Source organism: Mobula birostris, chromosome 10 (genome assembly GCF_030028105.1).
Source record: "Mobula birostris isolate sMobBir1 chromosome 10, sMobBir1.hap1, whole genome shotgun sequence".
Classification (NCBI taxonomy): domain Eukaryota; kingdom Metazoa; phylum Chordata; class Chondrichthyes; order Myliobatiformes; family Myliobatidae; genus Mobula; species Mobula birostris.
The window spans coordinates 39,913,080-39,927,531 of NC_092379.1; the positions used below are offsets into that span (position 1 = coordinate 39,913,080).

The 14,452-nt window shown below is 51.7% G+C and overlaps 1 protein-coding gene across 1 annotated transcript in view; it reads left to right on the top strand.

The window, feature by feature from the left end:
• Window positions 1-2,455: 2,455 nt before the first annotated feature.
• LOC140203611 (uncharacterized) overlaps window positions 2,456-14,452 on the top strand; it is an 86,008-nt gene continuing 74,011 nt past the window's right edge. The window contains exon 1 of the mRNA XM_072269659.1: window positions 2,456-2,500. Within this exon, the coding sequence (XP_072125760.1) occupies window positions 2,456-2,500 (45 nt within the window). The remainder of the gene's footprint in view (window positions 2,501-14,452) is intronic.

Below are 14,452 nucleotides of genomic sequence, written 5' to 3' on the forward strand. Positions count from 1 at the left end.
GGGGATTCGGGGGGGGGGGGGGTTTGATGTTCAATCTGACGTTTCCGTGTGCACGATCTGTTAGCTTTTGTGTGAGGGAGGGAATTCGGTGGGGGGGGGGGTTGGGTTTGATGGTCAATATGACGTTTCCTTGTGGACGATCTGTTAGTTTTTGTGTGAGGGAGGGGATTGGGGGAGGTTTGGGGTTCGATGTTCAATACAACGTTTCCATGTTGACGATCTGTTAGTTTTTGTGTGAGGGAGCGATTGGGGGGGGGGTTTAGGATTTGATGTTCAATCTCCCGTTTCCGTGTGGACGACTTGTTAGTTTTTGTGTGAGGGAAGGATTTGGGGTTTGATGGTCAATCTGAGTTTCCATGTGGATGATCTGTTAATTTTTGTGTGAGGGAGGGGATTGGGATTTGATGTTCAATCTGACATTTCCATGTGGATGATCTGTTAGTTTTTGTGTGAGGGAGGGATTCAGGGGGTGTTAGGGGTTCGATGTTCAATACGATGTTTCCCTGTGGACGATCTGTTAGTTTTTGTGTGAGGGAGGGGATTGGGGGAGGTTTGGGGTTCGATGTTCAATTACAACGTTTCCATGTTGACGATCTGTTAGTTTTTGTGTGAGGGAGCGATTGGGGGGGGGTTTAGGATTTGATGTTCAATCTCCCGTTTCCGTGTGGACGACTTGTTAGTTTTTGTGTGAGGGAAGGATTTGGGGTTTGATGGTCAATCTGAGTTTCCATGTGGATGATCTGTTAATTTTTGTGTGAGGGAGGGGATTGGGATTTGATGTTCAATCTGACATTTCCATGTGGATGATCTGTTAGTTTTTGTGTGAGGGAGGGATTCAGGGGGTGTTAGGGGTTCGATGTTCAATACGATGTTTCCCTGTGGATGATCTGTTAGTTTTTGTGTGAGGGAGGGGATTGTGGGGGTTTGGGGTTTGATGTTCAATCTGACGTTTCCGTGTGGACGATCTCTTAGTTTTTTTGTGAGTGTGGGGATTGGTGGGGGGACAGTTAGGGTTTGATGTTCACGTCTGACGTTTCCGTGTGGACAATCCGTTAGTTTTTCTGTGAGAGATGAGATTGGGAGGGGGTTTGGGGTTTGATGTTTAACCTGAAGTTTCCATGTAGACTATCAGTCCGTTTTTGTGTGAGGGAGGGGTTTTGTTGTTTGATGGTCAATCTGAAGTTTCCCTGCGGATGATCTATTCGCTTTTGTGTGAGGGAGGGGATTGGGGTGGATTGGGATTTTATATACAATCTGACGTTTCTGCGCGGACAATTCTATCTCCTGTGATCAGAATTCCTATCTCCTTTACCACAGCATTGGAGAGGGATAGTCACAGACAAGTTAGGAAAACGTTTAATTGGAGTAAGGGGGAATATGAGGCTATCAGGCAGGAACTTGGAAGCAGAAATTGGGAACAGAGATTCTCAGGGAAATGTACGGTGAAGTGTGGCAAATGTTGAGGGGATTTTTGCGTGGAGTTCTGCTTAGAGACGTTCCAATGAGACAGGGAAAGGACGGTCGGTAACAGGAACCGTGGCGTAGAAAGGCTGTTGTAAATCTAGTCAAGAAGAAAAGCTTACGAAAGGTTTAAGAAACTAATGATGGAGATCTGGAAGATTATAAAGCCAGCAGGAAGGAGTTTGAGAATGAAATTAGGAGAGCCGGAAGGGGCCATGAGAACTCCGGAGCACCCCGAGGTGTCATGGCGCCTTGCCGTTGGCGGCGTTACCGTGGCCCCCGTTTGAGGTTGCGAGGAGAGCGAGTCCCACCTGACGCGGAATTATTGGGAGCCCTTTCGGTTCCCGAGCCAGGCGCTCGGCCTGTGGCGGAGTCTAACTGGCCGGCCAACCATGCCTGGTGTCGGTGACTGGCCTCGGCCCCATTCGGACCAAAACCGCAGCCGAATCTGTTGCTTTGCCTCGGGTCTGACGGGGAGATTTCTCTCTCTCTCTCGCTGTGATCTTCCGGCAGAATGAGACGCTCCCTGAACGAGCTGTCCCGAGGCTCCTCAAAGGAGGCTCTTCCAGAAGGGAGCTCGGGGGCTGCGACTGCCAGCCACGGGGAAGATGACTGCGAGACCCTGCAAGACGCACCCGACACCAGAATTCTCTGCCGAGCCCGTAAAGCCCGGGCCGAGATGATGAGGCGGGAGAGGTAACGACCAAATAAATGGCAGGCAATCCGGTATTGTGTGGGTGGGGTGCGTCCGTCCGTCGCCGGTAGTGTTGTGGGCGGGAGGGAGGGTGTTTGTGGGTCGGTCCGCTCACCATCCAAGTCGAGTTCTTACATTTAGCCTCAGAATAGACGGTCGACCCTTGGGAGCAGAGATGAAGGAAAACATTTCCACCATGGACTAGATGGGCCGAAGGGCTCGCTTATGTACTGCAGTGCTGCCTGCGGAGGGCCCTGCTCGGCCAGAGGGCGCCGAGTCTGTGGAATGCGTTGTCACAAGATGGCGGACGAGGCCAAGACATTGGGTGTGGCCAAAGCGGGGTTGGTGCCGCCTTGTTGAGTCAGAGCTTCAGAGGTTATGGGGAGAAAGCTGGAGACTGGCGTTGAGAGGGAAAATAAAGGATCAGGGATTAAATATTACGTTTTCCTGTACTAGGAACTTGCTGTGGTGTGTTTGTCAGGACTCAACATATGAAAAACATTCAAAATTTACAAAGAATTGACTTTATTTCTTACATCCTTCGCAAACATGAGGAGAAAAAAAATCCTTTACGTCATGTCTGTCTAAATGTGCCATGTGCAAATTATACACTAATTTCCTGTGCTCCTTCCTAATGGTTGAGGGGTAATAAATGTTCCTGAACCTGGTGGTGTGGGTCCTGAGGCTCCTGTACCTCCTTCCTGATGGTTGAGGGGTAATAACTGTTTCTGAACCTGGTGGTGTGGGTTCTAACATTCCTGTCATTCCTTCCTTATGTTTGAGAGGGTAATAAGTATTCCTGAACCTTGTGGGGTGGGACCTGAGGCTCCAGTGCCTTCTTGCTGATGGTTGAGGGGTAATAACTGTTCCTGAACCTAGTGGTGTGGGTCCTGAGGCTCCTGTTACCTCCTTCCTGATTGTTGAGGGGTAATAACTGTTCCTGAACCTGGTGGTGTGGGTCCTGAGGCTCCTGTACCTCCTTCCTGATGGTTGAGAGGCAATAAATATTCTTGAAACCTGGTGGTCTGGGTTATGAAGCTCCTGTACCTCCTTGCTGATGGTTGAGAGGCAATAAATATTCTTGAAACCTGGTGGTGTGGTATCTGAGGCTCCTGCACCTCCTTCACTTCTCGTTGAGGAGTAACAACTGCTCCTGAACCTGGTGATGTGGGTCCTGACATTCCTGTACCTCCTTCCTGATGGTTGAGGGGGTAATAACTGTTCCTCAATATGTGGTGTGGGACCTGGGGCTCCTGGACATCCTTATTGATGGTTGAGGGCTGCTAACTGTCTCTGAACCTGGTGGTGTGGGACCTGAGACTCCTGTACCTCCTTCCTGATGGTGAGGATTAATAAATATTCCTGAACCTGGTGGTGTGGGTTATGAAGCTCCTGTACCACCTCCCTGATGGTTGAGGGGTAATAACTGTTCCTGAACATGGTGGTGTGGCTCCTGAGTCTCCTGTACCTCCTTCCTGATGGTTGAGGGGGGTAACAACTGCTCCTGAACCTGGTGATGTAGGTTCTGAAGCTCCTGTACCTCCTTCCTGATGGTTGAGGGGTAATAACTGTTCCTGAACCTGGTGGTGTGGGTCCTGAGGCTCCTGTACCTCCTTCCTGATGGTTGAGAGGCAATAAATATTCTTGAAACCTGGTGGTCTGGGTTATGAAGCTCCTGTACCTCCTTGCTGATGGTTGAGAGGCAATAAATATTCTTGAAACCTGGTGGTGTGGGATCTGAGGCTCCTTCACTTCTCGTTGAGGAGTAATAACTGCTCCTGAACCTGGTGATGTGGGTCCTGACATTCCTGTACCTCCTTCCTGATGGTTGAGGGTAATAAATATCCCTCCCTCACTCTCCCCCTACCTCCTTCACTCTCCCTGTCCCTCTCTCAATCTCCCATTTCCTCCCTCACACTCCCTCTCCCTCCCTCCATCACTCTCCCTCCCTCCATCACGCTCCCCTCCCTCCCTCATTCTCCCCTCTCCCCGCTTCACTCTCCCTCTCCCCCTCACTCTCACTCTCCCTCTCCCCTTCCTCTCCCTCTCCCCCTCCCCCCTCACTCTCACTCTGCCCCCCCTCTCACTCTCCCTCCCTCCCTCACTCTCCTGTCACCCTCTCTCCCTCACTGTCACCCTCTTCCACACTCTCCCTCTCTCACTCTCCCTCACTCCCTACCTCACTCTCCCCCTCTCCCTCCCTCCCTCACGCTCCCCCTCTAACTCCCTCACTCTCCCCCTCTCCCTCACACTCTCCCTCTCTCCCTCCCTCCCTCTCCCCTCTCCCTCCCTCACTCTCCCCCTCTTCCTCACTCCCTCTCCCCTATCCCTCCCTCCCTCACTTTCCCCCTCTCCCTCCCTCCCTCACGCTCCCCGTCTCTCTCACTCTCCCCATCCTCCTGCCTCCTTCACTCTCCCCTCCCCTTCCCTCACTCTCTCCCTCCCTACCTCACTCTCCCCCTCCCTCACTCTCCCCTCTCTCTCTCTCACTTTCTCACTTTCTCCTCCCTCCCTCCCACTCCCCCTCCCTCCCTCACACTCCCCTCTCCTTCCCTCAATCTCCCCTCCCTCCCTCACTCTCCCCCTCTCCATCCCTCACCCTCTCTCCTTCCCTCACTCTCCCTCCCCCTGCCTGACTCTCCCACTCTCCCTCCCTCCCTCACTCACCCCCTCTCCCTCCCTCACTCACCCCCTCTCCCTCCCTCACCCACACCCTCTCCCTCCCTCACTCTCCTTCCCCCTCCCTCCCTCATTCTTACTCTCCCTCCCTCACTCTCCCCTTCCCCTCTCTCCCTCACTCACCCTCTCTCCATCCCTCCCTCACCCCCTCCCTCTCCCCCTCTCCCTCCCTCCCTCCCTCACTCTCCACTCTCCCTCACGCTCCCTGCCTCTACCCATCTCGTTCCCTCCCTCTCCCTCTCTCCGTCCCTCCTTCACTCTCCCCCTCCTTCCCTCACTCTCTCCCTCCCTTACTCTCTGCCCATCCCTCAATCTCCCCCTCCCTCCCTCAATCTCCTCTCCCTTCCTCTCTCCCCTCTCTCTCTGACACCCCCCTCCCTCACTCTCCTTCCCCCTCCCTCCCTCATTCTTACTCTCCCTCCCTCACTCTCCCCTTCCCCTCTCTCCCTCACTCACCCTCTCTCCGTCCCTCCCTCACCCCCTCCCTCTCCCCCTCTCCCTCCCTCCCTCACTCTCCACTCTCCCTCATGCTCCCTGCCTCTACCCATCTCGTTCCCTCCCTCTCCCTCTCTCCGTCCCTCCTTCACTCTCCCCCTCCTTCCCTCACTCTCTCCCTCCCTCACTCTCTGCCCATCCCTCAATCTCCCCCTCCCTCCCTCAATCTCCCCTCCCTTCCTCTCTCCCCTCTCTCTCTGACACCCCCTCCCTCACTCTCCCTTCCTTCATGACTCTCCCCTACCTCCCTCATTCTCCCCTCTCCCCCTCCCTCCCTCCATCCCTCAATCTCCCCCCCTCAATCTCCCTTTCCCTCCCTCTCTCCACCTCTCTCTCTGACTCTCCCTCCCTCACTCTCCATCCCTTCATGACTCTCCCCTACCTCCCTCATTCTCCCCTCTCTCACTCCCTCCATACCTCATTCTCCCCCTCCCTGCATCCCTCACTCTCCCTTCCTCCCTCCCTCACCCTCTCTCCCTCCCTCACTCTCCCCCTCTCCCCCTCACTCTTCCCCCACTCATTCACTCTCCCCCTCCCTCACTCCCCCCTCTTCCTCCCTCCCTCACTTCCCTCTCCCCCTCATTTTCCCCCTCCCTCCCTCACACTCCATCCCTCAATCTCCCCATCTCCCTCCCTCACTCCCCCGCCTCCCTCACTCTCCCCTCCCTCCCTCAATCTCCCTCTCCCTCCCTCTCTCCCCCTCTGTCTCTGACTCTCCTGCCCTCACTCTCCCTCTCCCTCCATCACTCTCCCCTATCCCTCTCTCACTCGCCCTCTTCCTTCCAACCTCATTCTTCCTCCCTCCCTCAGTTTCCCCCTCTTCCTCCATCCCTCACGCTCCCTGTCTCCCTCTCCCTCTATCCCTCACCCTCTCTCACTCTCCCCTCACTCCCATCTCTTCGTCCCTCCCTCCCCCCCTCATTTTCCCCCTCCCTCACTCACTCTCCCTCCCTCATTCTCCCCATCTCCCTCCCTCCCTCACTCTCCGCTCCATCTCTCAATCTCCCCCTCCCTCCCTCACTCTCCCCTCCCTCCCTCAATCTCCCTGTCCCTCCCTCTCTGCCCTCTCTCTCTGACTCTCCCGCCCTCACTCTCCCTCTCCCTCTATCACTCTCCCACTTTTCCTTCCTCACTCTCCCACTCTCACTCCCTCCCTCACCCTCCTCTCCCTCCCTCAGTCTCTCCCTACCACCCTCACTCTCCCCCTCTCCCTCCCACCCTCACTCTCCCCTATCCCTCCCTCACTCTCCCCCTCTCCCTCCCTCCCTCACTCTACCCTCTCCCTCCCTCACTTTTCCCCTCTCCCTCCCAACCTCACTCTCCCCTCTCCCTCCCTCACTCTCCCTCCCACATTCTCCCCATCTCCCTCACTCTCCCCTCCATCCCTCAATCTCCCTCTCCCTCCCTCAATCTCCCTCTCCCTCCCTCTCTCCCCTCTCTGACTCCCCCTCCCTCACTCTCCCTCCCTTCATGACTCTCCCCTACCTCCCTCATTCTCCCCTCTCTCCCTCCCTCATTCTCCCTCTCCCTCCCTCACTCTCCCTCCCTCCATACTTCATTCTCCCTCCCTCCCTCCCTCACTTTCCCCCTCTCACTCCATCCCTCACGCTCACCGTCTCCCTCTCCCTGCATCCCTCACCCTCTCTCCCTCTCTCCCTCCCTCACTCTCCCCCTCTCCCTCCCTCACTCTGCCTCTCCTCTCACTCTCACCCTCCCTCCCTCACTCTCCCCTCTACCTCTCTCACTCACTACCCCTCCCTCCCTCAACCTCTGCTCACTCCCTCACTCTAACCCTGTCCTTCCCTCCCTCACTCGCCCACCCTCCATACCTCACTCTATCTCCCTCCATTTCCCTCTCTCCCTCCCTCCCTCACGCTCCTCGTCTCCCTCACTCTCCCCATCTCCCTCCCTCACTCTCCCCATCTCCCTCCCTCACTCTCCCCAACCCCCTCCCTCACTCTCCCCATCTCCCACCCTCACTTTCCCTCACTCTCCCCATCTCCCTCCCTCACTCTCCCCCTCCCTCCCTCAATCTCCCTTTCCCTCCCTCTCACTCCCTCTCTCGGACTCTCCCTCCATGACTCTCCCCTACCTCCCTCATTCTCCCCTCTCTCCCTCCCTCACTCTCCCTCTCCCTCTCCCTCCATCACTCTCCCCCTTCTCCCTCTCTCACTCTCCCTCGCAACGTGACCTCCTCTCCCTCTCTCAGTCTTCCCCTCTCAGTCCCTCACTCTTCCGTCACTCCGTCACTCTCCCTCCCTCCCTCACTCTCGCCCTCCCTCCCTCACTCTCCCTCTCACTCCCCTCTCCCTCACTCTCCCTCCCACCCTCACTCTCCACCTCTCCCTCCCTCCCTCACTCTCCACCTCTCCCTCCCTCACTCTCCCCCTCTCCTTCCCTCACTCCCATCTCCCCCACCCCCTCTCTGAGACCACGGACCGTCACATGTCCCCTGACCATATCCCCCCCCCCCCCGAGACCATGGACCGTCACACGTCCCCTGACCGTGTCCCACACCATCTCTGAGACCACGGACCATCACACATCCCCTGACCGTGCCCCACCCCCTCTCTGAGACCACGGACCAACACACGTCCCCTGACTGTGTCCCACACCCTCTCTGAGACCACGGACCATCACATGTCCCCTGACCGTCCCCCACCCCTCTCTGAGACCACGGACCATCACACGTCCCCTGACCGTCCCCCACCCCTCTCTGAGACCTCGGACCATCACACGTCCCCTGACCGTGTCCCACCCCCGAGACCATGGACCGTCACACGTCCCCTGACCATGTCCCATCCCTCTCTGAGACCACGGACCATCACATATCCCCTGACCGTCCCCCACCCCTCTCTGAGACCACGGACCATCACACGTCCCCTGACCGTCCCCCACCCCTCTCTGAGACCTCGGACCATCACACGTCCCCTGACCGTGTCCCACCCCTGAGACCATGGACCGTCACACGTCCCCTGACCATGTCCCATCCCTCTCTGAGACCACGGACCATCAAACGTCCCCTGACCGTGTCCCGTCCCTCTCTGAGACCACGGACCGTCACACGTCCCCTGACCGTGTCCCACCTCCCCCACCCCATCTCTGAGACCACGGACCTTCACACGTCCCCTCACTGTGTCCCAACCACTCTCTGTGACCACAGACCATCACATGTACCCTGACCGTGTCCCACCCCCTCCCTGAGTCCACGGACCATCACACATCCCCTGACCGTGTCCCGTCCCTCTCTGAGACCACGGACCGTCACACATCCCCTGACCGTGTCCCACCCCCTCTCTGAGACCACGGACCATCACACGTCTCCTGACTGTGTCCGACCCTCTCTCTGAGACCATGGACCATCACACGTCCCCTGACTGTGTCCCACCCCTTCTCTGAGACCACGGACCATCACACGTCCCCTGACCGTGTCCCGTCCCTCTCTGAGACCACGGACCGTCACACGTCCCCTGACCATGTCCCATCCCTCTCTGAGACCACGGACCGTCACACGTCCCCTGACCGTGTCCCGCCTCCCCCACCCCATCTCTGAGACCACGGACCTTCACACGTCCCCTCACTGTGTCCCACCCCCTCTCTGTGACCACAGACCATCACATGTCCCCTGACCATGTCCCACCCCCTCCCTGAGTCCACGGACCATTATGACCAGGATGGATTAGAGGACTCGTCTAGGGAGGCTATTTGGGTGTAATTGAGGAATGGAAAAGATTTAGTAACGCTTATAGGGGTGTATTATAGACCACCTAATGGGGAGCGAGAATTGGAGGAGCACATTTGTAAGGAGATAGCAGATGTCTGTACTAAGCACATTGTTGTGATTGTGGGAGATTTTAATTTTCCACCCATAGACTGGGAACCCATTCTGTAAAAGGGCTGGATGGTTTGGAGTTTGTAAGATGTGTGCAAGATAGTTTTTTGCAGTAATACATAGAGGTACCAACTAGAGACGGGGCAGTGTTGGATCTCCTGTTAGGGAATGAGATAAGTCAGGTGACAGAGGTATGTGTTGGGGAGCAGTTCAGGTCCAGTGATCACAATGCCATTAGTTTCAATATAATTGACACAACAATTGTAGGCCGTATCTCGGGTAATGATGAGTTTGAGTACAGAGAGGAAATTAAGAACCTGGTGGCATGGTGCAAAAACAATAACCTATCCCTCAATGTCAGCGAGACGAAGGAATTGGTTGTTGATTTCAGAAGGAGTAGCGAACCGCACGACCCAATTTACATCGGTGGTGCGCAAGTGGAAAAGGTCAAAAGCTTTAAGTTCCTTGGGGTCAATATGACAAATCACCTGAATTGGTCCAACCAAGCAGAGTTCACTGCCAAGAATGCCCACCAGCATCTTTACTTCCTGAGAAAACTAAAGAAATTTGACCTGTCCCCTGAAACCCTCACTAATTTTTATAGATGCACTATAGAAAGCATTCTTCTAGGGTGCATCACAACCTGGTATGGAAGTTGTCCTGTCCAAGACCGAAAGAAGCTGCAGAAGATCATGAACACAGTGCAGCACATCACACAAACCAATTTTCCGTCCGTGGACTCACTTTACACCGCATGCTGTCGGAGCAGTGCTGCCAGGATGGTCAAGGATACGACCCACCCAGCCAACAGACTTTTTGTCCCTCTTCCCTCTGGGAGAAGGTTCAGGAGCTTGAAGACTCGTACGGCCAGGTTTGGGAACAGCTTCTTTCCAACTGTGATAAGACTGCTGAACGGATCCTGACTGGATCTGGGCTGTACCCTCCAAATACCCAGACCTGCCTTTCGGTTTTTTTGCACTACCTTACTTTCTATTTTTCTATTTTCTATTTATGATTTATAATTTAAATTATTAATATTTACTTATTTTAACTATTTTTAATATTTATAATACTTAGTATCTGTAATCCAGGGAGTGTGAAGCGCAGAATCAAATATCGCTGTGATGACTGTACGTTCTAGTACCAATTGTTTGGCGACAATAATGTATAAAGTATAAAGTAATTATGGAGAAGGATAGGACTGGACCCAGGGTTGAGATTTGTGATTGGAGAAAGGCTAACTTTGAGGAGGTGCAAAAGGATTTAGGAGGAGTGGATTGGGACAATTTGTTTTATGGGAAGAATGTAATATAGAAATGGAGGTCATTTAAAGGTGAAATTTTGAGGGTACAGAATCTTTAAGTTCCTGTTAGGTTGAAAGGAACGGTTAAAAGTTTGAGAGAGCCATGGTTTTCAAGGGATATTGGAAACTTGGTTCGGAAAAAGAGAGAGATCTACAATAAATATAGACAGCTTGGAGTAAGTGAGGTGCTCGAGGAATATAAAGAATGTAAAAAGAATCTTAAGAAAGAAATTAAAAAAGCTAAAAGATATGAGGTTGCTTTGGCAAGTCAGACGAAAATAAATCCAAAGGGTTTCTAAAGTTATATTAATAGCAAAAGAATAGTGAGGGATAAAATTGGTCCCTTAGAGAATCAGAGTGGATGGCTATGTGCGGAGTCAAAAGAGATGGGGAGATTTTGAACAATTTCTTTTCTTCGGTATTCACTAAGGAGAAGGATATTGAATTGTGTAAGGTAAGGGAAACAAGTAGGGTAGTTAGGGAAACTAAGATGATTAAGGAAGAGAAAGTACCGGCACTTTTAAGGAATATAAAAATGGATAAGTCTCCGGGTCCTGACAGGATATTCCCTAGGACCTTGAGGGAAGTTAGTGTAGAAATAGCATGGGCTCTAACAGAAATATTACAAATGTCATTAGAAACGGGGATGGTGCTGGAGGATTGATGTATTGCTCACGTTGTTCCATTGTTTAAAAAGGGTTCTAAGAGTAAACCTGGCAATTATCGGCCTGTGAGTTTGATGTCAGTGGTGGGTAAATTGATGGAAAGTATTCTTAGAGATGGTATTTATAATTATGTGGATAGACAGGGTCTGATTAGGAATAGTCAACATGGACTTGTGCGTAGAAAGTCATGTTTGACAAATCTTATTGAATTTCTTGAAGAGGTTACTAGGAAAGTTGACGAGGGTAAAGCGGTGGATGTTGTCTATGTGGACTTTAGGAAGACCTTTGACAAGATTCCACATGGAAGGTTAGTTAGGAAGGTTCAATGGTTAAGTATTAATATTGAAGTAGTAAAATGGATGGATTCAGTGGTGGCTGGATGGGAGACGCCAGAAGGTTGTGGTGGATAACTGTTTGTCAGATTGGAGGCCGGTGACTAGTGGTGTGCCTCAGGGATTTGTACCGGGTCCAGTGTTGTTTGTCATATACATTAATGATCTGGATGATGCGGTGGTAAATTGGATTAGTAAGTATGCAGATGATACTAAGATAGGCGGAGTTTGGATAATGAAGTAGGTTTTCAAAGCTTGCAGAGAGATTTAGGCTAGTTAGAAGAGTGGGCTGAAAGATGGCAGATGGAGTTTAATGCTGATAAATGTGAGGTGCTACATTTTGGTAGGACTAATGAAAATAGGACATACATGGTAAGTGGTAGGGCATTGAAGAATGCAGTAGAACAGAGGGATCTAGGAATAATGGCGCATAGTTCCCCGAAGGTGGAATCTCATGTGGATAGGGTGGTGAAGAAAGCTTTTGGTATGCTGGCCTTTATAAATCAGAGCATTGAGTATAGGAGTTGGGACGTAATGTTGGAATTGTACAAGGCATTGGTAAGGCCAAATTTGGAGTATTGTGTACAGTTCTGGTCACCGAATTATTGGAAAGATGTCAACAAAATTGAGAGAGTACAGAGAAGATTGACGAGAATGTTACCTGGGTTTTATCTCCTGAGTTACAGAGAAAGTTTGAACAGGTTGGGTCTTTATTCTTTGGAGTGTAGAAGGTTGAGGGGGGACTTGGTAGAGGTATGTAAAATTATGAGGGGGATGGATAGAGTTGACGTGGATAGGCTTTTTCCATTGAGAGTGGGGGAAGATTCAAACAAGAGGACATGAGTTGAGACTTAAAGGGCAAAAGTTTAGGGGTAACATGAGGGGTAACTTCTTTACTCAGAGAGTGGTAGCTGTGTGGAACGAGCTTCCAGCAGAAGTGGTTGAGGCAGGTTCGATGTTGTCATTTAAAGTTAAATTGGGTAGCTATATGGACAGGAAAGGAATGGAGGGTTATGGGCTGAGTGCAGGTCGGTGGGACTGGGTAAGAGTAAGAGTTTGGCACAGACTAGAAGGGCCCAGATGGCCTGTTTCCGTGCTGTAATTGTTATATGGTTATTATATGTTCCTGAACCTGGTGGTGTGGGTCCTGGGGCTCCTGTACCTTTTTCCTGATGGCTGAGGGTTAATAACTGTTACTGAACTTGGTGGTGTGAGTCCTGAAGCTCCTGTACCGCCTTCCTGATGGTTGAGGGGTAACAACTGTTCCTGTATCTCCTTCCTGATTGTAGCAATAAGGGTAGGGAAGGGGTCCCTGATGATGGATGCTGCTTTCCTGTGACAGCATTTCATGTAGATGTGCTCAATAGTGGGGAGGGTGTTACCCATGATGGACTGGGCCATCTGCATTACTTCCTGTAGGATTTTTATTTCAAGGGCATTGGTGTTTCAATACCAGGCCATGATGCAGCCAATCAATATACTCTCCACTACACATCGATAGAAGTTTGTCAGAGTTTTAGATAGTTTGTATTTCAGCTATTCTAAGCAAAATATGTAAATGCTGTAAATCTAATAAAAAAATATAAAATGTTCAAAATACTCAGCAGGTCGGGCAGCATCTATGTTGAGAGATAAAGAGGTTATCTCGCCAGTTGAGCGACACAGTTGAGGAAATCAACCGGTCAGGCAGTGTCTATGATGAGAGATAAAGGGGTTATCCAGCTGACTGGGTGTCACAGTTAAGGCACTCAGCTGGTCTGGCAGTATCTATGGGTCTATGGAGGGGAATAAACAGTCCAGGTTTTGGGCCAACCTCCAAGAGGACCACAACCCTGTCATAGGGTTTGGCGGCTTGCGTGCTTCAATGACCTGGAGAACGACGTTGTCTGAAGACAGGGCCTTGTGTTTCGGCTTTTGGCAGGGTCACCCATGCCATACTGGTCAAAGGGTAAGGCCAGACTAAGAGTGGTCCGCCAGTCCCCAAATTCGAGGGTTCAGCTCAGGGCTGACAAACCTGAGTGGTAAAGCAAAATTGTTATGGGAACAGCGATGAAGAGTCCTTCTACACAGACAGAGATGGAGGACCGTCAATGCTGCTCTCAGCGCCAGCGGTGTAACAGGCAGTGAGTAAATAGGTTTTGTTCAGAGACCCTTCACTATTCATCCGCCATTTTGTGTGTGTCCTTCAAGATTTCCAGCAACTGCAGAATCCCCGTGTTTCTGATTTCACTAGTTGAGGAACTTCTGTCAAAGTCAAAGTCCAAAGTGAATTTATTATCTAAGTACCTATCTGTCGCCATGTCTCGTACTACCTTGAGGTTCATTTTCTTGCAGGCATTTACAGGAAAATAAAGAAATACCACCGAGTTTATGAAAAGCTGTAAATAGCACAGACTGACAAACAACCGATGTGCAAAAGAGGGCATACTGCGCAAATATAAAAAGTAAAGAAGTAATACTGAGAACATGAGTTGTAGAGTCCTTGAAAGTGAGTCTGTGGGTTGTGGAATCAGTTCGGTGTTGAGGCAGGTGAAGTTATCCACACTGGTTCAGCAGCCTGATGTTTATAATGTGATTGAACCTGGCAGGGTGGGACCTCAGGCTCCTGTGCCTCCTGCCTGATACTTTGGTCAAAACATTTGGAGTACTTTCAGCACCTGTTGCTCTTAGTTCTTCTGAACTCCTACCCGACATAAAGGCTGCACTGTGGGTGGGGTGTCAGCAGTCTGCTCGTCGAGGAGTGGGGATGGCATGGGAGACTAGAAGTGCAGCAACAGCACCAGAACGATCCCTTCAAAGTGTCATCGTTCAATGGTAGAATTGATTGTACTTCAGGAGGCTGTGGGTTTCAACGCTCATCAAGCAAAGGACTTAGTTTCCCTGTGGCACTGAGAGGCCTGTTGCCCTGTTGTGGGGCTTTTGGACAAAATGGGAAATGGAGATCCCACCTCCCCTTACAGCAGGGCATTATAGTGTATTTAATATTGGAGT